General features: G+C 41.8%; 1 protein-coding gene across 1 annotated transcript in view; it reads right to left on the bottom strand.

The window, feature by feature from the left end:
• The window catches only part of ZMPSTE24 (zinc metallopeptidase STE24), a gene marked incomplete at both ends in the record, with an annotated part of 50820 nt that overhangs the window by 25276 nt on the left and 3030 nt on the right, over positions 1-22514 (bottom strand). The window contains 5 exons of the mRNA XM_080692972.1: positions 3328-3469; positions 5386-5538; positions 5914-6030; positions 9726-9812; positions 20663-20809. Of these exons, the coding sequence (XP_080549098.1) occupies positions 3328-3469; positions 5386-5538; positions 5914-6030; positions 9726-9812; positions 20663-20809 (646 nt within the window). The remainder of the gene's footprint in view (positions 1-3327; positions 3470-5385; positions 5539-5913; positions 6031-9725; positions 9813-20662; positions 20810-22514) is intronic.

Here is a 22514-nt window from a genome sequence, read left to right as displayed (position 1 = left end):
GGCTGAGACCAGAAGATTGAGGTTTGCAGACAGCCTCAGCTCCCTAGTAAGGCCCTTTGCAACTCAGTGAGACCCTGTTTCAAAATAAAGAATAATAAATAGGGGAGGGGTATAGCTCAGAGGTCAAATGCCAGTGGGTTCCATCCCCAAACCCAAAAAATAAAAAATAAGGAAAGAAAGAATAAGAAATAAGGCTGGGGGCCAGGCGTGGTAATGCATGCTTATAATCCCAGTAATTTGGAGGCTGACACAGGAGGATCACAGGTTCACAGCCAGCCTGCCTCAGCTACTCAGTGAGCTCTTCTGCAACTTAGTGAGACCCTGTTTCAAAATAAAAGATAAAAAATAGGGCTAGGAAGCCAGGCCTGGTGGCACACGCTTGTAATCCTCGTGCTTGGGAGGCAGACACAGGAGGATCGCACTGGTTCGAAGCCAGCCTTGCTGGCTTAAGAGACCCTGTTTCCAAATAAAAATATAAGAAATAGGTCTGGGAGTGTAGCCCGGAGGTAGAAGGGTTTCCAGGAACCCCAGTACCACCAAATAAATAAATAAAAAATATGGCTCGGGGTGTAGCTTAGAGGAATAAGGCTCCTGGGTTCAATCCCCAGTAACCGCAAAAAAAAAAAAAAAAAAAAAAGAAAGAAAAAAAGAAAGACCCCAGTACCGCCAAAAGGAAAGAAAGAAAGAAAGAAAGAGAAGTATGAATTAACTTATTCTACCATTTCTCCACAGAACCTTAAGCTGTTTTGTTTTTGTTTTGGTGGTACTGGGGTTCCTGGAAACCCTCTACCTCCGGGCTATACTCCTAGACACCTATTTTTTATATTTTTATTTGGAAACAGGGTCTCTTAAGCCAGGGAGGTTGACTTCGAACCTGCACGAACCTCCGGACTCCGCCTCCCAAGTGAGGGGATTACAAGCGTGCGCCACCACGCCTGGCACCTTAAGCTGTTTTAATTAGCCTTTAGTTGCTATATAACCTCAGAAGCCACTAAATGTCTGAGACTTTTATACTCTTTTGGTTGCTATTAATTCATTCTTTTCAGTTGTAATCTTTTTTTTTTTTTTTTTGGGCGGGTCTGGTGATGGAACCCAGAGACATTTGACCTCCAAGCTATACCCCCTGCCCAATTTTTTATTCTTTATTTTGAAACAGGGTCTCACTGAGTTGCAGAGGGCCTCACTAAGCAGCTGAGGCTGTCTGCGAACCGATAATATTTGTTTTGTTTTGTAGCCTCCAAACAAAAGCTAAATGGAATTTGACTAATCATGAATCCAACTCAAGATAGGCATGGTGGCTCACGCCTGTAATCCCAGTACTTGGGGGGCTGAGACAAGAAAATCGCAGGCTGAGAACAGCCTCAGCAAGTAGTGAGATTCTTATCAACCTCGTGAGACCCTGTTATTTAGGAAAAAAAAAAAAAAAAAAAAGCCGGGTATGGTGACACGTGCTTGTAATCCCAGCATTTGAGAGGCTAAGACAGAAGGATCATAGTTTGCAATGCATTGAGACTCTCTTTCAAAGTAAAGAATAAAAAAAGGGTTAGAGGGTATGGCTCAGAGGTAGAATGCTCCTGAGTTCCATCCCCCGTACTGAAAAAAAATATATATAGGGCTGGGGGTGTAACTCAGAGGTAAAATATCCCTGGGTTCCATACCCAGTATTGCAAAAAAAAAAAAAAAAAAAAATTAAGAGCCGGACGTGATGGTGAACACTTGTAATCCCAGCATTCAGGAGGTGGAGACCCGAGGATCGCAGTTCACAGATAGCCTCAGCTACTTAGTGAGACCCTTCACAATTTAGTGAGACCCTGTTTCAAAATAAAGAATAAAAAACAGGGCTGAGGGTATAGCTCAGAGGTAGAATGCACCTGGGTTCCATCCCCCGTACTGGGGGGGGGGAATATATATATATATATATATATATATATATATATATATATATATATATATATATATATATGGCTGGGGGTGTAACTCAGAGGTAAAATATCCCTGGGTTTCGTACACAGTATTGCAAAAGAAATTAAGTAAGAGCCGAGCGTGATGGTGAATGCTTGTAATCCCAGCATTCAGGAGGCTGAGACAGGAGGATTGCAGTTCACAGACAGCCTCGGCTACTTAGTGAGGCCTTTTGCACAGAGTGAGACCCTGTTTCAAAATAAAGTATAAAAAATAGGGCTGGGGTATGTGTAGCTTGGAGGTAGAATGCCCCTGAAGGCAAGAACAAGATTTGGCATCAGGTCACCAGTTTCTATCCCTAGATTATGTCACCAATTCCTACAAATTGTGTCTCTGTGTGTGTGTTACTGGGGATGGAACCCAGGGAACTTCTACCTCCAGGGTACACTCCCAGACCTATTTTTATATTTTATTGGAAATAGGGTCTCATTAAGTCGTTGCGAGCATCACTTAAGTAGCTGAGGCTGGCTTCGAACTTACACGATCCTCCTGTCTCAGCCTCCCAAGTACTGGGATTACAAGCATGAGCCACCACGCCCGGCTCCTACAAATCTTAAAATGTAAAATCCTAGCCAGGTGTGGTGCACAGGCTCCTAATCCCAGTACTTGGAAAGCTAAAACAGGAGGATTGCAGGTTTTAGGCCAGCCTCAGCTACTTAGTTGCAAAACTAGTGAGACTATTTCAAAATAAGGAATATGAAATAGGGATGGGGATGTGGCTAGAAGGTAGAACACCCTTGACTTCAATCCCTAGTAACCATCACACACACACACACACACACACACACACACACACACACACACACACAGAGTAAAATCCTATCTTAACCTGTATGTTTTTTGTGTGTGATACTGGAGCTTGAACACAGAGGCATTCTACCTCTGAGTTACAACTCCAGCCCTATTTTATTTTATTTTTTAAAACGGCCTTGCTGCTGGGCGTGGTGGCTCACGCTTGTAATCTCTGCGCTTGGGAGGCGGAGACAGGAGGATCGCGCAGGTTCGAAGCCAGCCGCGCTTGCTTAAAAGACCCTGTTTCCAAATAAAAAAAAAATATAAAAATAGGTCTGGGAGTGTAGCCCGGAGGTAGAAGGGCTTCCAGGAGCCCCAGTACCACCAAAAACAAACAAACAAACAAACAAACAAACAAAAAAACCAGGGCCTTGCTAAATTGCTGAGGCTAGCTACAAACCCATGATCTTCCTATTTCAGCCTCCCAAATACTGGGATTATAGGCAAGTGTACAACACCCAGCTGGTATCCTAACCTTTGAATAGAAAATTTAAGCAAACAATAAAAATAGGTTTTTCTTTTATTAGAAATAGAGTATTCAAATAAAACCATCTTATCCCCAGATAGCCTTACCTTCAACAACATATACCTTGGTCAAAGGAAAGTCAATATTCTTTGCCATTACTTCAATTTCTTGTTTAAGTTTTCCCTCAGGCAGAGGTGTGAATTTGTCAAATAAAGGGGCAATATAATCAGCATATATTGTGACAAGAACCTGAAAAAGTAAATGTCAGAGCAACCTATGAATATGTTTTCTTCTTTTTTTTTGCGGGTCTGGGGATGGAACCCAGGGGCATTCAACCTCCGAGCTACACCCCTTGCCCTATATTTTATTCTTTATTTTGAAACCGGGTCTCACTGAGTTGCAGAGGGCCTCACAAGTAGCTGATGCTGTCGGTGAACTGCGATCCTCCGGTCTCAGCCTCCAGAATGCTGGGATTACAAGCGTGCGCCACCACGCCCGGTTCGAATATTTTCTTAAACTAAAACTACTCATTGTTATACATATTCAATTATATTGAAACAATATCTCTACCCTAAACATTAGAACAGGGAACTTATTTGCTCTGGTATTTCCAGTTAGCGCTAATATCTGTCTGATATAGTAAATAAAAATATTAAGCTGGGCGTGGTGATGCACGCTTGTAATCCCAGCATTTGGGAGGCTGAGACAGGAAGATCACGGTTTGCGAACAGCCTTAACTACTTAGTGAGGCTCTTTGCAATTCAGTGAGACCCGGTTTCAAAATAAAAAAATAATAAAATATAGGGCTGGAGGTGTAGCTCGGAGGTAGAATGCCACTGAGTTCTATCCCCAATACCGCCAAAATAAATTTTAAAAATTGAAAATAAAGAATAAAAAAACAGAGCTGGAGGTGTAGCTTGAAGGTAGAAAGCCCCTGGGTTCAATCCCCAGTACCAAAAAAAAAAAAAAAAAAAAAAGCAGGGGCACATACTTGCAATCCTAGTACTTGGGAAGGCTGAGAAAGGAGAATTGCAGGTTCATGGCCAGCCTCAGCAACTTAGCAAGTTCTGTTTCCAAATAAAAAATAAAATAGGGTTGGAGATGTAGCTCAGAAGTAGAATGCTCCTGGGTTCAATCCCCAGTACCACCAGAAAAAAACCTTTGGTACTGGGGAATAAGCTCGGGGCCTTATGTGTGAAAGGCAAGCATTCTACTGCTGAGCTATATCCCTGGATATATAACCCCTTTGGGGGTTTTTTGGGAGCAGGGTCTCTCTAAATTATCCAGGCTGCCCTCAAACTTGTTATCTTCCAGCCAGGCATGGTGGCGTATGCTTGTAATCCCAGCATTTGGAAGGCTGAGACAGGAGGATTGCTCTTCGAGGACAGCCTCAGCTACTTAGGCCCTTTGCAACTCAGTGAGACCCTGTTTCAAAATTAAAGCATAAGCTGGGCATGGTGGCTCACGCTTGTAATCCCAGCACTTGGGAGGCTGAGACAGGAAGATCGCACAGATTCAAAGCCAGCCTCAGCTACTGAGTGAGGCTCTCTGCAACTTAGTGAGACCCTGTTTCCAAATAAAGTATAAAATAGGTCTGGGAGTATAGTCCGTAGGTAGAAAAGCCCCTAGGTTCCACCCCCAGTACCACAGGGGGAAAAAAAAAAAAAGAATAAAAAATAGGGCTGGGGGTGTAGCTGGGAGGCAGAATGCCCTGGGTTCCATCCTCAGTACCAAAAAAAAAGCTTGTGATCTTCCTTCCCCATCCTCCCCAGTAGATTATAGGTAGGCACCACCTCACCTGGAAAATACCTATGAAAACCTTTTTTATTTCATCATCATCCTTTTTTTTTTTAATTATTGTTGTTCTAGGGATGGAACCCAGGACCCAGGGACATTCTACCTCTGAGGGACACACAGATTTATTTTTCTTTATTCTTTACTTTGAACAGGGTCTCACTGAGTTGCAAAGGGTCTCACTAAATAGCTGAGGCTGTCCGTGAACCGCAATCCTCCTGTCTCAGCCTCCCAAATGCTGGGATTACAAGTGTGCGCCACCACGCCTGGCTTCATCATCTTTTTAAGAACTTTTACATACTAATGAAGATTAATTTACAGTTTTCGCACCAAAGAACGTTTGTTAAAAAAGAAAGAATGATTTTACTCACCAGAGAAACAACTAATGTGAACAACCAGGCATAAATAAAAAAATAGTCACCTCCAATTTTAATAATATAAAGCAGAAGCGAAGACACAGGCAATAAAATACACTGAGTCACAACAAATTTCTTAATTGCATCTTTCATAAAAAATTCCAAAGTCTGAAAAAGAAAACATCACCACTAGAAACTGAGAAACTGGTTTGGCTTTTTAAATACCTAGTAAGTGAATACAATGTATACATTATTAAAGCAATCTTAAAAGTTAGCATGCAGTGAGATGATACTATATGACTAACATAGGCACCTAAGACAGTAAGTAAATCTCTAGCATTTTATACTTTAAATTTGTTTAATGTTATTAGTTGATAAACACTATTCATTAGTACTCCAAGAGTTTATAGCAAGACTTTATAATCTTTACCATAACAGTAGTTCCTTTTTTCTCAATCAATTCATGCTCTAAAACAGTAAATTATGCTTAAACTACCACAGACAAAAGAAAAAATCTTCATATAAAAAAATGTTTTATTATACCTGATGATTGAAACCATGCTTTTCTTCTATCACAAATGTATTATAAAGACTCCATGGCAAACCAGTCAATGCACTGAAAAGTGTAGCCAATAGGAGAAACACCAAGGACTGAGTGATCTAAGTACAAGAAGAAAAAATGGCAGGTTTTAATGATGATCATTTATCTCCCCCACTGCCCAGCACTGGGGATTGGACACAGGGGTGTTTACCACTGAGGTATAGCCCTAACTCTTTTCATTTTTTATTTTGAGATGGGATCTTGCTAAGGTACTAAAGGGGTGGAACCCAGGGGCATTCTACCTCTGAGCGACACCCCCAACTTTTTTTTTTTATTCTTTATTTTGAAACAGGGTCTCACTGAGTTGCAAAGGGCCCCACTAAGTAGCTGAGGCTGGCTTCAAACCTGTGCGATCCTCCCATCTCAGCCTCCCAAATGCTGAGATAACAAGCGTGCTCAGCCTTGAATTTCTTTTTGTTTTCTTTCTTTTTTTTTTGGTGGTACTGGGGATGGAACTCAGGGGACTTCTACCTCTAGCCTACACTCCCAGACCTATTTTATATTTTATTTGGAAACAGGGTCTCTTAAACCAGCTGAGGCTGGCTTCAAACCTGTGCAGGCTTTGAACCTGTGCGATCCTCTTGTCTCAGCCTCCCAAGTGCGGGGATAACAAGCCTGCACCACCATGCCTGGCTCTTGGCCCCATTTAGAAAAAACAAAAAGAGGCCTCTTGCCTTAGGACTTCACTTGGGGAAAAGGATTTTCCATGCACCAAGGGGAAGAGGAAGCCAGCACCGAGTAACATATTTTGCTTGGCTTCATCACAGTTGACACTTGGCGACTCTTCAGAGTGTGATACACTCTGAATTTCTGATCCTCCTGCCTTAGCTTCCCAAGTAGCTAGGAAAAAATCAGTATTTGCTGAGTGTTTACTCTATTGCAAGCTATATGCCTGATTCTATGGGTAATACAAGGACTGAAACATTATCTATGTCCTGGGAAAAAAGTTTATTTGCAAGGGAAGGAGTAAAAGACGAACAAAACAATTCTTTTATTACACAGGCACTATATGAGAGTAATTGTAAGTCATATAGATAATATGGTTACGAGAATTCAGAAAAGAGACAGCAACAAATGCTTGTAAATACAAAGAATGCTTACAAAGCTGATGAGACTTGGGACACCACTATGAAAAGAAAGAAATTACTGGAACAGAAAAGAGAGAAAAGGATGCCGGGCGTGGTGGTGCACGCTTGTAATCCCAGCATTCGGGAGGCTGAGACTAGAGGATCGAGGTTTGTGAACAGCCTCAGCTACTTAGTGAGGCCCTCCGCAACTTAGTGAGACTCTGCTTCACAATAAAGAATAAAAAAGAGGGAAGGGGGTGGAGCCTGGAGGTCAAACACCCCTGGGTTTCATCCATAAATCCAAAAAAAAAGAGAGAGAGAGAGAGAGAGAGGAAAGGAGAAGGGACGTCAGGCAATTTACAAAAGTATGGAGAGAAAAAAGCACCTTGGAAGATGCAAAATACAGGTCTGGATGAGATCAAAAACAAACTTATACTGGAGACTCAAAAACGCTGCCACGGGGCAGATGGGGTACAGTGTATTCAATTTTTCACCAAAAGCTAAAATACAATAGGGAAAACTATCCTCAGGAAATAGTTTAATTGAGCCACGCATGGTGGTAACACACCTGTAACCCCCATACTTGGGAGGCCGAGACAGGAGGATCACAGATTCAAAGCCAGTCTCAGCAACTTAGTGAGTCTCTCAACAACCTATAGGTCCTGCTTCAAACAGAAAATAAAAAAAGATCTAGGAGTGTAGCTTGGAGGTAGAATGTCCCTGGATTCAATTATCAGTGACTGCCTGCCTGCCTTTACTTACACACACACACACACACACACACACACACACACACACACACACTACAGATAGTTGTATGTTCCCTTTAAATAAATTAGATAGAAGACGGGTATGGTGGTGCATGCTTGCAATCTCAGTACTTGGAGGCTGTGACAGGAAGATGGCATAGGTTAGAGGCCAGCCTCAGCTACTGAGTGAGGCTCTCAGAAGCTAAGTGAGACCCTGTTTCTTTTCTTTCTTTCTTCCTTTTTTTGGTACTGGGGTTCCTGGAATCCCTTCTACCTCCAGGTTATACTCCCAGACCTATTTTTATATTTTTTTATCTTTGGAAACAGGGTCTCTTAAGCCAGTGCGGCTGGCTTAGAACCTGAGCGATCCTCCTGTCTCCGCCTCCCAAGCGCGGGGATTACAAGTGTGCGCCACCACGCCCGGCGACCCTGTTTCTAATAAAATATAAAAATATGTCTGGGAGTGTAGCCTAGACGTAGAAAGTCCCTGGATTCCATCCTGAGTACCACATACACACACACAAAAAAAAAAAAAGTAGAGAGAGATAAGATAGAAAACCATAGGATCAAGGCCAGACTAAGAAACCCAGAAAGGCCTTCAATCACACACACACACACACACACACACACACACACACACACACACAGCAATCTGGCCACCTTAGAAAAGGTATACAGAAAGGGACATGGATGAGTAAAATGTACTCACAGCACAGTGTACCCCTACATTTAGATGATCCATGATTTCAAATAAACCATCAAGAAAGAGGTTAAGGTTTTGTCAATTCCCAAGGAAAAGTCAGGAAGCAGTGCTATAGTATCTACTATAGACAGAGTCATTAGTTTAAAACTTTGCCCAGAGCCAGGCGTGGTGGCACACGCTTGTAATCCCCGCACTTGGGAGGTTGAGACAGGAGGATCTCACAGGTTAGAAGCCAGACTCAGCTACTGAGTGAGGCTCTCAGCAACTTAGTGAGACCCTGTTTCCAAATAAAATATAAAAAAGGTCTAGGAGTATAGCCTGGAGGTAGAAAGCCTCTGGGTTCCACCCCGAGTACCACCAAAAAATAAAAAATAAAATAAAACTTTGCCCAGTAAGTGCAGTTCCTGGAAGGATGGATGGTCAACTGAACCAGCAATGGAGATTCTAAAAGAGAGACTCTGTCTTCGTGTGAGGTAGCTACTAAAAGTGTGTGACCTAGCCAGGCATGGTGGCGCACACTTGTAATCCCCACATTTGGGAGGCTGAGACAGGAGGATCGCACGGGTTCGAAGCCAGCCTCAGCTACTTAGTGAGGCTCTCAGCAACTTAGTGAGATCCTGTTTCCAAATAAAATATAAAAAAAAAGGTCTGGGAGTATAGCCCGGAGGTAGAAAGCCTCTGGGTTCCACCCCCAGTACCACCAAAATAAATAAATAAATAAAAGTGTGTGACCTGCAAGAATCTGCTTAATGTGGGTTTAACAAAATTCATGCTTCCTCTTTTGTTGCATAAGAAGTAGCTCTAACCAGAGACTACATTTCCCAGATCCCCTGCATCTAGGTAAGACCAAATGACTAGTTCACAAAATAAATAAAAATGCAAAAGACACATACCATTTTGGAGCTAGGGAAGTTAAGAAGGTATACTCTCTCTACTCTCTTTGGAGCACTAGACAAAAAAGAACTGGGTCCCTGGCCTTACCGATGGAGCTAAGTCACTTGCTAACTAAAAATATACACTCATACCAAGCTATTACATGATTGAGACATAAATTACTGTGGTAAACCACTGAAAATTTGGAGTTACAGTAACTAGCACAGGCTGATACCTGGGCAGACAAGGACTATGCGAACAAAGAAGTTAAGTCTAATGATGGTATAGCCAAAGTTAACTTTATACAAAGCTTGCCAAAGGCAAAAAACATCCTGACAAATGCATGCTAATGAATTACATACCTCATATTCTGGTCCAAAGCCAGCATAAGCACAGAATCGTCCAGAAACTCTCCAGAGATAAGGGATTCCTCCAAAGAGAAGAATAAACTATAAAATAAAGCACACTCTGGTCACACTTAAACAGTACCAGAAACTAACAACTCTTAATATTTTTAGTAGTATATTGGACTGGTTTAATACCATAATATGGTATTAATATGGTTTAATACCATAGGTCTCAAATATGACTCTGGAAAGACACAGGCAGCAGCATCTGAGATTGAGTTAGAAATGCAAATTCTCAAACCTCAACTCAGACCTACTGAACCGGACACTGGAAGCAGGGCCAAGCTCCAGGTGAATATGATGAACACTAACATTTAAAAATCATCGTGTAGCCGGGTGTGGCGGGGCACGCTTGTAAACCCACCATTCAGAGGCCGAGACAGGAGGATTGCGGTTCAAGGACAGCCTCAGCTACTTAGTGAGGCCCTTTGCAAGACAGTGAGACCCTGTTTCAAAATAAAAAATAAAAAATATGTAGCTCAGAGGTAGAATGTCCCTAGATCCCATCCCCAGTACCACAAAATAATAATAATAATAATAATAATAATAAACAATAAATAAATAAAAATCATGTGTGTCAGGCATGGTGGAGCATGGTTTAATCCCAGTATTTAATAGGCCGAGACTGGAGGATCTCAGTTTCCTGGCCAGCCTCAACAACTTAGTGAGGCCTTGTTTCAAAATAAAGTAAAACTGGAGGCTGGGCGTGGTAGTGCACGATTGTAATCCCAGCGCTTGGGAGGCTGAGACAGGAGGATTGTACAGATTCAAAGCCAGCCTCAGCTTCTTAGTGAGGTTCTCAGCAACTTAGTGAGACTCTGTTTCCAAATAAAGTATAAAAAATAGGTCTTGGAGTATAGCCCAGAGGTAGAAAAGCCCCTGGGTTCCACCCCCAGTACCACCAAAAAAAAAAAAAGAGAAAAAAATAAGTAAAATTGGACTGTAGGTGTAGCATGGAGGGAGCATGCCTCTGGGTTCCATCACCTGTACTACAAACAATAAACAAACAAAAATCTTTGTGTGATTTTTGTGTGTGTGTGAGGGGGTACTGAAGACAGAACCTAGGGGCATTCTACCTTTGAGCGCTACATTCCCAGCCCAATTTTATTTCTTACTTGAAAACAAGGTCTCGCTAGGTTAAAGAGAATCTCACAATTTGCTGAGGCTGTTCTTGAACCTGCAATCCTCCAGTCTCAGCCTCCCAAGTACTGGGATTACAAGCCTCACCACCTGGCCTGGACAAAAATCTTTGTTCAGGCCAACCCAACGGCACAGGTCTGTAATCCCAGTATGTGGAAAGCCAAAACAGGAATAACACAAGTTAGAGACCAGCCAAGGCAACTCAGCTAGACCTTGTTTGAAAATAAAAAATAAAATAGGGCTGGGGATGAAGCTCAGAGGTAGAATCACCAGGACTGAATTCTGTCCTCAGAATAAGTAAATAAATAAGTAAATAAATAAGTAAAATAAATAAGTAAATATATAAATAAATAAATAAGTAAATAAGTAAATAAATAAATAAAATAAATAAGTAAAAAGTATCATTTAAATAAACCTTTTTTTTTTTTTGGTATTAAGAGATTGAACCTAGGGGAGTTCAACTTAAAAACTATATACCCTGCATTTTTTTTCTTTCCGTGAAATAAGATCTCACTAAGTTGCTCAGAGTCTCGTTAAATAGCTGAGACTAAAGTTGGGTGTGGTGGCACATGCCTGTAATTCCAGTATTTGGGAGGTTGAGACAAGAAGATCACAGGTTTGAGGCCAGCCTTAGTAAGCAGTGAAACTCTCAACAACCTAGGGGGACCCTGTTTTCAAAAAATAAAAATAAAATAGGGCTAGGGGTATAACTCAGAGGTAGAATGCCCCTGGGTTCAATCCCCACCACCACAAACAAAAAAAATAAATAGCTGAGACTGGCCTGGAAGCTATGATCCTCCTGTCTCAGCCTCCCAAGTATTAGAATTATACTTACACAGCTATACTTGGCTATAAATTACTATTTTAAAGGCACTTCCATTTTATTACAATTAACACAAAATAAAGTAAAATTGGAAGCTGGGCATGGTGGTGCACGCTTGTAATCCCAGCACTTGGGAGGCTGAGACAGGAAGACTGCAGACTGATTGGCCAGCCTCAGTTACCTAGCAAGGCACTCCACAACACAGTTGTTTCAAAAACAATAATTTTTTTGGGGGGGTGGTACTGGGGATGGAACCCAGAGGCTTTCTACCTCCGGGCTATACTCCCAGACCTATTTTATACTTTATTTGGAAACAGGGTCTCACTTTAGTTGCTGAGAGCCTCACTAAGTAGCTGAGGCTGGCTTCGAACCTGTGCGATCTTCCTGTCTCAGCCTCCCAAGTGCGGAGATTACGAGCGTGCGCCACCACGCCCGGCTCTCAAAAACAATAATTTAAAAAAAAAAAAAGGGTTAAGGGTATAGCTTGGAGGTAGAATGCACCTGGGTTCCATCCCTAGTACCACAAAATTAAAAACAATTTAAAAAAGTAAGTCTTGTTCTCAAAAGACATGCTTATGCTTTGGCACTACTATCTGGCCTAGGCTCCAGAAGTTGAGCTAATTGGCCTGGGATGGCATTTCTTTCATCCTATTCCCAAAACTAATAAATAATGTAGAATTAAAAATTTATAATGCTTGGGTGAAAGGCCAAAACACCTATTATTAAAAGACCAGCTTTTAAATAAATATTAAGGGTAATTTTAACATGAACTTCAAATGATTTATGAATGTACTTGGAAACTACTCTTAAAAACCTTGTTTAATATACTTTGGAGACTGAAAAACAAAATACAGTGAGCTATAAACTTTCTCTATGTCAATCTCACTAAGCACACTCCTGAGGATGTCCTAGACAAGAATTCATGAGCCCTAGCCAAGTGGCACACATCTATTATCCCGGTACTTGGAAGGCTAAGATAGAAGGACTGCAGATTTCAAGGACAGCCTTGGCAAGAAGTAAGACTCTCATCAGCATACTGACCCTATTTCAAAAATAAAAATGAAGCCGGGCGTGGTGGTGCACGCAGCATTCGGGAGGCTGAGACCAGAGAATCCCAGTTTGTGGGCAGGCTCAGCTACTTAGTGAGGCTCTCTGCAACTCAGTGAGACCCGTTTTCAAAATAAAGATAAAAAATAGGGCAGGAGGTATAGCTCAGAGGTTGAATGCCCCTGGGTTCCATTGCCAGACCTGCAAAACAATTTAAAAAAATAAAAATAAATAAAAATAAGAGCAGGTGTGGTAGCACACACTTTTAATCCCAGCATTTGGGAGGCTGAGACATGAGGATCGCGGTTTGCAGACAGCCTCAGCTACTTGGCAAGGCCCTTTGCAAATCAGTGAGAATCTGTTTCAAAATAAAGAATAAAAAATAGGGCTGGGGGTCTAGCTTGGAGGTATCATGCCCCCAGGTTCCATCTCCAGTACCGCAAAAGAAATAAATAAATAAAAATAAAAATAAGCCGGGCATGGTGGCACACACCTGTAATTCTAGTACTTGGGAGGCTGAGAAAGGAGGATTGCAAGATTCAAAACCAGCATCAACAACTTAGCAAGGCTCTTAGAAACTTAGTGAGACCCTGTTTCTGAATAAAAAAAGAAGTCTGGCAGTGTAGCCTGGAGGTAGAATGCCCTTGGGTTCCATCCCCAGTACCACAAAAATAAATAAAATAGGGCTAGGGGTATAACTTGGAAGTAGAATGCCCCTGGCTTCAACCCTCAGTACCATTATAAAAGAAAAAAAGAATGAGCCTAGCAAACAATCCTAACTCTTTTACATGTTATTTCACTAGTCATGTGTGTGTGTGTGTGTGTGTGTGTGTGTGTGTGTGTTGTGGTGAGTACCGGAGGATTGAACCTAGAGACATTCTTCCTCTGAGCTAAATCTCTAGCCTTTTTATATTTTTATTTTGAAACAGAGTTTTGCTAAATTGTTGAAGGTTTCACTAAATTATGGAGATTGAACTAGAACCTGTAATCCTCCTGCATCCCAAGAACTGGAATTACAGGTATGCACCAACATTCCCAGCTTGAAACCTATTAATTTTATTGTTTTTTGTTTGTTTGTTTTTGTGTGTGTGTGTTACTAAGGGTGGAACACCCAGGGGCTTTTCTACCTACGGGCTATACTCCCAGACCTATTTTTATATTTTATTTGGAAACAGGGTCTTACTAAGTTGCTGAGAGCCTAAGTAGCTGAGGCTGGCTTCGAAATGGGGGTATAACTCGGAGGTAGAATGCCCCTGGGTTCAATCTCCAGTACTGGAACAAAAAAATTAACTTGCTTCCAAAGAGAATAGGGTTTTGAAGTAACTCCGAATTTGTTTTCTATCCCATGATAAATGCAGCTAATTCCCCAGGTATAAATTTAGCATATTCATGTGGCAGTCCTTAAGAGTTTCCATACATCACATTGGAATACAAGACTTGAGAGGATATACAAGCACACATCATCCAATTAACCCTCATCCACTCCCCATCCCATTCCCTCCCCCCGCCTCGATCCCATTCTTGTTTGGTTCTTTAGCAATGCGTAGTAGTACACTTATAATCCCTGTACTTGGCTGGCCAAGATAGGAGGACTACAGGTTCAAGCCCAACTTCAACAACTTGTGAGACCCTCTGCAACTTCGTGAGACCCTATTTCTGAATAAAAAATAAAACAGGGCTGGAAGGTGTAGCCCAAAGGTAGAATGCCCCTGGGTTTGATACCCAGTGCTCTCCCCTCAAAAAAAGCAGAATTTGTTATCCAGTTCTCCAACTTTACCACTTGGCCATAAAACAGGCCAGCCATTTAATTCTCTAATCCTTTTCTCCCTAACCCGTAGAAGGGAATAATAATTCTATCTGTTCTACTTCACTGTTGTACATCTCAAACAAAAGCTATAAAACTATATGACGTGAAAGTCATGATGACTATTACTATCTCCAGCTTCAACCAGCAGCACTGCTTCTAGATGAGTTACAGCACACTGCAAAGCTCTCGCTTTACACAAGTGCTCTTCCCACCTTTACCATCACCTGGAACAAACCAAGCCATTTCCATAACCACCAATCACAATTACCAAACTATTGCCCATCTTTCCTAGAACTATTTACTACTGACAATGATGAAGATTGAAAATGCTTTTTCCTGTCATTTTATCATGACTCTTTAGGGATAAGTCAAAGAACTTAAAAAAAAAAAAAGAGTAATAATTAGGGCTGGGGGTATAAAGCAGTAATAGAGACATATATAAACCCTTCATTCAATCCCCAGCACCAAAGAGGATAATGTCTATATTCACCACTTAATTTTCATCTCTCACTGAGCCTAGTTCCTCCTTAAGCCCTGTCCCTAATAGAAAAAAGCGCAGATAAGTTAACTAAAGCCAAATATAATCCACAATAATGCTGTCTTTCCTGGATTGGTTGGAAAGAATCAATTTTTAATAACAATCTTCAAGCTGGGTGTTGTGGTGCATGTTTATAATCCCAGTAGAAGGGAGACGGAGACAGGAGGATCATAGATTCAGGGACAGCCTGAGCAAGAGTGAGACTTTCATCAACCTAGTGAGACCCCGTTTCAAAGTAAAAATAAGCTGGACACACTTGTAATCCCAGCATTTGGGAGGCTGAGACAGAAAGATCATGGTTCACTGCCTCAGCTACTTAGTGATTGAACCCAAGGGCATTCTACCATCAAGCTACATCCTCAGCCCTTTTCAATTTTTTTTTTTTTTTTTTTGTGGTGCTGGGGATGGAACCCAGAGGCTTTCTACCTCGGAGCTAGAGCTACACCCCTAGCCCTATTTTTTATTCTTTATTTTGAAACAAGGTCTCACTGAGTTGAAAAGGGCCTCAATAAGTAGTTGAGGCTGTTGGCAAACGGCAATCCTCTGTCTCAGCCTCCCAAATGCTAGGATTACAAGTGTGCGCCACCACACCCGGCTTATTCTTTATTTTGAAGCAGGGTTTCACTAAGTTTTGTAGGGTAGGGCCTCACTAACTGAGGCTGACTTTGAACCTGTGATCCTCCTATCTCAGCCTCTCAAGAACTGGAATCACAAGCGTGCACCACCCACACCCAGCTTAATTTTTTGATTTGAAACAGGGTCTCACTAGGTTGATGAATCACACTACTTGTTGAGGCTGTCCTCAAAACCGTAATACTCATGTCTCAGCCTTCCAAGTACTGGGATTACAAGCATGTGCCACCAGGTCTGGCATAAGTACCGTTTCTTTAAGAAACTGTCAGTTGGCCTACTAGACAAGCAAATTCAACACAATGTGATAAGTACTCTGAAAGTCAGGGAGACTATCAAATAGTTTGTTGTAAGAGATATGTATCAGCCTGATCCTAATGAAAGCATAGGGATTAACCAACCTGGAATAAGAAGGTGGCAATGAAGAAGAAAAAAATTAGTTAAGGCAGAGGTACCAGCATGAGAAAAGGCTCCAAGTCAGAAGAAACCAAGCTGGTATGGGAGATGGAAAAAAACAGTAAAGAAAGGAAAAGAAGCCGGGCGTGGTGGCGCACACTTGTAATCCCCACACTTGGGAGGCGGAGACAGGAGAATCGCACAGGTTTGAAGCCAGCCCCGCGCTGGCTTAAGAGACCCTGTTACCAAATAAAAATATAAAATAGGTCTGGGAGCGTAGCCCGAAGGTAGAAGGGCTACCAGGAACCCCAGTACCACCAAAAAAAAAAAAAGAAAGAAAGAAAAGAAAGGAAAAGAATCTGGAACATGGGGCAATGCACACCTATAATCCCAATACTTGGGAGGCAGAGCCAGGAGCACCCTGTTTAAAAAAAAAAATAGGATGGAGGTAAACCAGAGGTAAAAAAAATCTTGTGTTCTGTCCCCAGTACCAAGGAAGGAGGAAAGAAAATGAAGGTGTGGGGAGGGGGGAGAAAGGGATGGAAGAAAAGGAAGGGAGGCAGGCTGGCTGGCTAACTGCATAAAAAGAGAAGGCTCGAGTCACGGTGGCTGAGTGGTTAAGGCGTTGGACTCGAAAAAGAGAAGGCTCAAGTAAACTACACCCAGGTTAAAAAGGACCTCATAAATCAACCAAAGAATTTTGTACTTTATCCTTGGAATACAGTAAGCTATTAAAATGCTTTATGTAGGAAAATAACATGATTAGAACTATGCTTCAGAAAGATTCCTCTGACTACAAAGTAGAGAGTTAGAGATTTCTTTCTTTCCTTTTTTTTTTTTTTTTTTTTTGTAGGTATTGAATCCAGGGGCATTCTACCTCCAGGCTACACTCCTAGGCTTCCCTATTTTTTATTCTTATTTTGAAATAGGGCCTAAACTGTGAAGGGCCTCACTAGGTAGCTGAGGCTAGCCATAAACCTGCAATCCTCCTATCTCAGCCTCCCAAGTACTGGGATTACAAATATGTGCCATCACATCTGGCTAGAGATTTCAACTTGAAGGCAAGAAGAGCCTGGCATACTGTCACATGCCTATAACCTCAGTACTAGGGAGGCTAAAAGAAGAGGATCCCAATGTGTGTGTGTGTGTGTGTGTGTGTGTGTGTGTGTGTGTGTGTGTGTAGTACTGGAGATGGAACCCAGTGTGTGTGTGTGTGTGTGTGTGTGTGTGTGTGTGTGTGTGTAGTACTGGAGGTGGAACCCAGGAGCTTTTCTACCCTCCGGGCTATACTCCCAGACCTATTTTAAACTTTATTTGGAAACAGGGTCTCACTAAGTTGCCAAGAGCCTCACTCAGTAGCTGAGGCTGGCTTCGAACCTGTGCGATGAAGAGGATCATGATTTTAAGGACAGCCTTAGCAATTTAGCAAAACTCTCAAAACAAAAAAAAAATGTTTAAACTGGGCGTGTGGCGCACGCTTGTAATCCCCGCGCTTGGGAGGCTGAGACAGGAGGATCGCACAGGTTTGAAGCCAGCCTCAGCTACTTAGTGAGGCACTCAGCAACTTAGTGAGACCCTGTTTCCAAATAAAAACAGAAAACAGGTCCAGGACTGTAGCCGAAGGTAGAAAGCCTCTGGGTTCCACTCCTAGCACCACAAAAAAAAAAAAAAAAAAATTAAAAGGTCTGAGGATGTAGCTTGATGGTAGAATGCCCTTGGGTTCAATCTCTAGTACCACAAATAAATAAATAAAAGCAGAAAGATCAGTAAGGAATGGTGGTTACAAGAATAATACATGAGCCGGGTGTGGTGGTACACGCTTGTAATCCCTGCACTTGGGAGGTGGAGACAGGAAATCTTGCAGGTTCAAAGCCAGCTGCGCTGGCTTAAGAGACCCTGTTTCCAAATAAAAAAGTATAAAAATAGGTCTGGGAGTGTAGCCCAGAGGTAGAAGGGTTTCCAGGAACCCCAGTACCATCGGAAAAAAAAAAAAAAAAAAAGGAATAACATATAAGTTCTTTTTGTGTGTGTGTGTGTGTGTGTGTGTGTGTGTGTGTGTGTGTGTGATACTGGGGATTAAGCCCAGGGTATTCTACCTCGAAGCTACATCTCCAGTCCTATTTTATTTATTTATTTATATTTATTTATTGTGTTAATGGGAATGGAACCCAGGGGCATCCTACCTCCGAGCTACACCCCAGCCCTATTTTTTATTATTTATTTTGAAACAGGGTCTCATTACGTTGCAAAGGGCCTCACTAAGTAGCTGAAGTAGCTGAGGCTGTCCTCAAACCATGAACCATGAACCTCCTGTCTCAGCCACCCAAGTACTGGGATTACAAGTGTGTGCCACCACACCCAGCTTTTATTTTTATTTTGAAACAAGATCAAACTAGGTTGTTGACTCTCACTACTTGCTAAGGCTGTCCTAAAACCTGTGATTCTCCTGTCTCAGCCTCCCAAGTACTGGAAATTATAAGCATGCACTGCCACACCCAGCTTATAACGTTAGTTTTTTACATCTGGCTTTCTGTGACAGTTACTACATCTCACAATTTTCTTTTCTTTCTTTCACTTTTTTTTTTTTGGTGGTACTGGGGTAGAACCCAGGGGCTTTCTTCCTCTGGGCTATACTCCCAGACCTCTTTTAAATTTTATTTGGGAACAGGGTCTCACTAAGTTGCTGAGAGCCTCACTAAGTAGCTGAGGCTGGCTTCGAACTCGTGAGATCCTCCTGTGTCAGCCTCCCAAGCACAGGAATTACAAGTGTGTGCCACCATGCCCAGCTTCTTTCTTTCATTTATGTGTGTATAGGACTGAGGGTTGAACATAGGGGCATTCTATATCTCTGCTACACCTCTAGCTCAGTTTTATTTTTAATTTATTTTTATATTTTATCTATTTATTTATTAAACCCAGAAGCATTCTACCTCTGACCTTTTTTATTTTTACTTTTTTTTTTTTGGGGGGGTAGTACTGGGGATTGACAGGGTCTCATCACTGAGTTGCAAAGAGCCTCACTAAGTAGTAGCTGAGGCTATCCTCTAACCGCGATCCTCCTGTCTCAGTCTCCCAAATGCTGGGTTACAAGCATGAGTCACTATGCCCACTTCTCATATTTTTTATCCTTTATTTTGAAACAGGGTCTCACTAAGTTGTGGAGGGCCTCACTAAGTAGCTGAGGTTGGCTGTGAACCTGTGATCCTCCTGTCTCAGCCTTCCAAGTACTGGGATACAATCATGCACCAAGATGTCCATGACTGGCTTTTAATTTTGAAACAGGGTCTTGCTACAATGCTGAGGTTGGCCTTGAACCTGCAATCTTCCTGTCTTGGACTCCCAAGTATTGGGATTATAAGCATGCACCACCATGCCCATCTTATTTTTTATATTAAATAGGGTCTTGCCGGGCATGGTGGTGCATGCTTGTAATGCCCGCACTTGGGAGGCTGAGACAAGAGGATTACACAGGTTCGAAGCCAGCCTCAGCTACTTAGTGAGGCTCTCAGCATCTTAGTGAGACCCTTTTTCCAAATAAAGTATAAAATAGGTCTGGGAGTATAGCCCAGAGGTAGAAAGCCACTGGGTTCCATCCCCAGTACCAAAAAAAAAAAAAAATAGGGTCTTAGCTGGGTGTGGTAGCTGAGACCAGAGGATCGTGGTTTGCAGCCAATTTCAGTTACTTATCAAGGCCCTTCACAACTCAGTGAGACCCTGTTTCAAAAAAAGACTAGATGGGTGTGGTGGCACACCCTTGTAATCCCAGTGCTTGGGAGGCTGAGACAGGAGGATCGCACAGGTTCAAAGCCAGCCTCAGCTTCTGAGTGAGGATCTCAGCAACTTAGTGAGACCCTGTTTCTAAATAAAGATAAAACAGGTCTGGGAGTATAGCCCGGAGGTAAAATAAATAAATAAATAAATAAAACGGCTAAAAAGATACAATGTCCTTGGGTTTCCATTCCCAGTACCAAAAAAAAAAAAAAAAAGAATAGGGTCTTGATAAATTACTGAATATCTCACTAAGTTGCTGAGGCTAGCTAGCTTCAAACCTGTGATTCCTGTCTCAGCCTTTCCAGTTCTAGAATGACAGGCATGTGCCACTAGGCACAACTCATATTCCACAATTTTCAACTGACTAAGCAGTTACATTTCTGTCTCTTTTACTCACATCCAATACTATCAACAACAAAATTTAAGAAAGCATTGCAAAACTTGTAGGTATGGTACAAGTTAGTCTCATACAAACATGAAAATGACTTGCAATCCTAGTACTTGGGAGGCTGAGAAAGGAGGATCACAGGTTCATGGCCAGCCTCAGACTAAAAAATAGGGCTGGGGTGTAGCCTGGAGATAGAATACCCCTGGTTTCCATCCCCAGTTCTACAGAAAGAAAGGAAGAAAGAAAGAAAGAAAGAAAGAAAGAAAGAAAGAAAGAAAGAAAGAAAATGAAAATAAGCATTGCAAAAGTATTAAACAATTTGAGAGTGTTCTCCAAACAGTAAATTACTCACAGTGCCTTCAACCTCTGAATAGAGTCCTGACCAGAAGCTGAAAGTGCTTTTATCCAGCTGATACAGTCGAGACTTCTCAAACGTTTCAGAATCCATGATCTGCTCTAATTCAGGTGGTACATGAGTTGTTGTTTTATATATTCTTCTCTGAAATATTTTGAAGAAGACACTTTAACAAAATAGTCAATTGTTTACTACAATAGTAATTACTGATCAAACACTGAATGGTTTATAGCATTTACTTGTCATTTAAGCCTGTAAAGTGTGACTCATACATACACAATACTGCACTTGGTTAAATACAAAAACTACTGAAACAACTGATGCAGAAAAATAAAAGCACAAGAGAAAACCAAGCTAGGTGACTAGGTTGAATTAAAATTAGGGTGGTCTCCCTCTTCATTTTGCACATGTAAAGCAAAGTTGTAACATCACAAGGATGCAAATCATTCTAAATATAATATACATTCTAAAATACAGAACAAATGCATGAAAAACGAACAAGCCAGGTGCAGTGGTAACACCTATAATCTCAATTCAGGAGGTTCACAGGATTGAGGCCAGCCTCAGCAACTTAATGAAGCCCTTTCAAATAGAATAGGAGCCGAGTGTGGTGGCGTACGCTTGTAATCCCAGTATTCAGGAGGCTGAGAATAGAGATGATGGTTCGAGGACAGCCTCAGCTACTACTTAAGTGAGGCCCTTTGCAACTCAGACCCTGTTTCAAAAAAAAAAAAATAGGGCTGAGCATAGAGGTAGAATGTCCCTGGAGGTAGAATGTCCCTGAGTTCCATCCCGAGTACCACAAAAAAAATAAATAGAAGCTGGGCATGGTGGTAAACACTTGTAATTCTAGTATTCGGGAGGCTGAGACTGGAGGATCCTGGTTTGTGGACAGCTACTTAGTGAGGCCTTTTGCAACTCAGTGAGACACTGTTTCAAAATAGAGAATAAAAAATAAGACTGGGGGTGTAGCTTGGAGGTAGAATGCCCCTTGGTTCCATTCCCAGACCTGCAAAAATAAATAAACAAACAACTTAAAATAAAAAAAGAACCAGGCACAAGCTTGTACTTGGGAGGCTAAGACAGGAGGGTGGCAGGTTTGTGGATAGCTTCAGCTACTTGGTGAGGGTCTCTGCAACTTAGTGAGACCTTGTTTCAAAAATAAAGAATAGGCTGGGTGTGGTGGTGCATCTTGTAATCCCCGCGCCTGGGAGGCTAAGACAGGAGGATCACATAGGTTCGAAGCCAGCCTCAGCTACTTAGTGAGGCTCACAGCAACTTAGTGAGACCCTGTTTCCAAATAAAATATAAAATAGGTCTGGGAGTATAGCCCATAGGTAGAAAGCCTCTGGGTTCCATCCCTAGTACCACAAAAAAAAAAAAAAAAAAGAATAAAAATAGGACTGGGGATGTAGTTCAGAGGTAGAATGACCCTGGGTTCCATCCCCAATACTGCCGGAAAAAAAAAAAAAAAAAGAGTTGGGAATATAGCTCAAAGTAAAATGTTCCTGGTTTCAATCTCTAGTACCACCAAAAAAAAAAAAAAAAAAAAAAAAAGGGAAAGAGAAGAGAGAATGTGCCCAGGCAATGGCACATCCTTGTACTTGAAGGCTAGAAATGAGTATCACAGGTTCAAGGACAGCCTCAGCAAGTAGTGATAATCTTAACAACCTAGTTAGATCCTGTTTCAAAACAAAAAACAAAATAGAGCTGTGGTGGGGATATAGCTCAGAAGTAGACTGTCCCTGGGCTTAATCCCCAGTACTACAAAAAAAAGGAAGAAAAAGAGAGGGAGTATAAATGTGGCTGATCTTATGTGCCAAATTAACGATTTGTGGAGTTACAGAAA

This window comes from Muscardinus avellanarius (genome assembly GCF_963383645.1).
Source record: "Muscardinus avellanarius genome assembly, chromosome: 3".
Classification (NCBI taxonomy): Eukaryota; Metazoa; Chordata; class Mammalia; order Rodentia; family Gliridae; genus Muscardinus; species Muscardinus avellanarius.
Note: the sequence above shows the minus strand (reverse complement) of the source record. Positions and strands in the feature narration are given on the sequence as shown.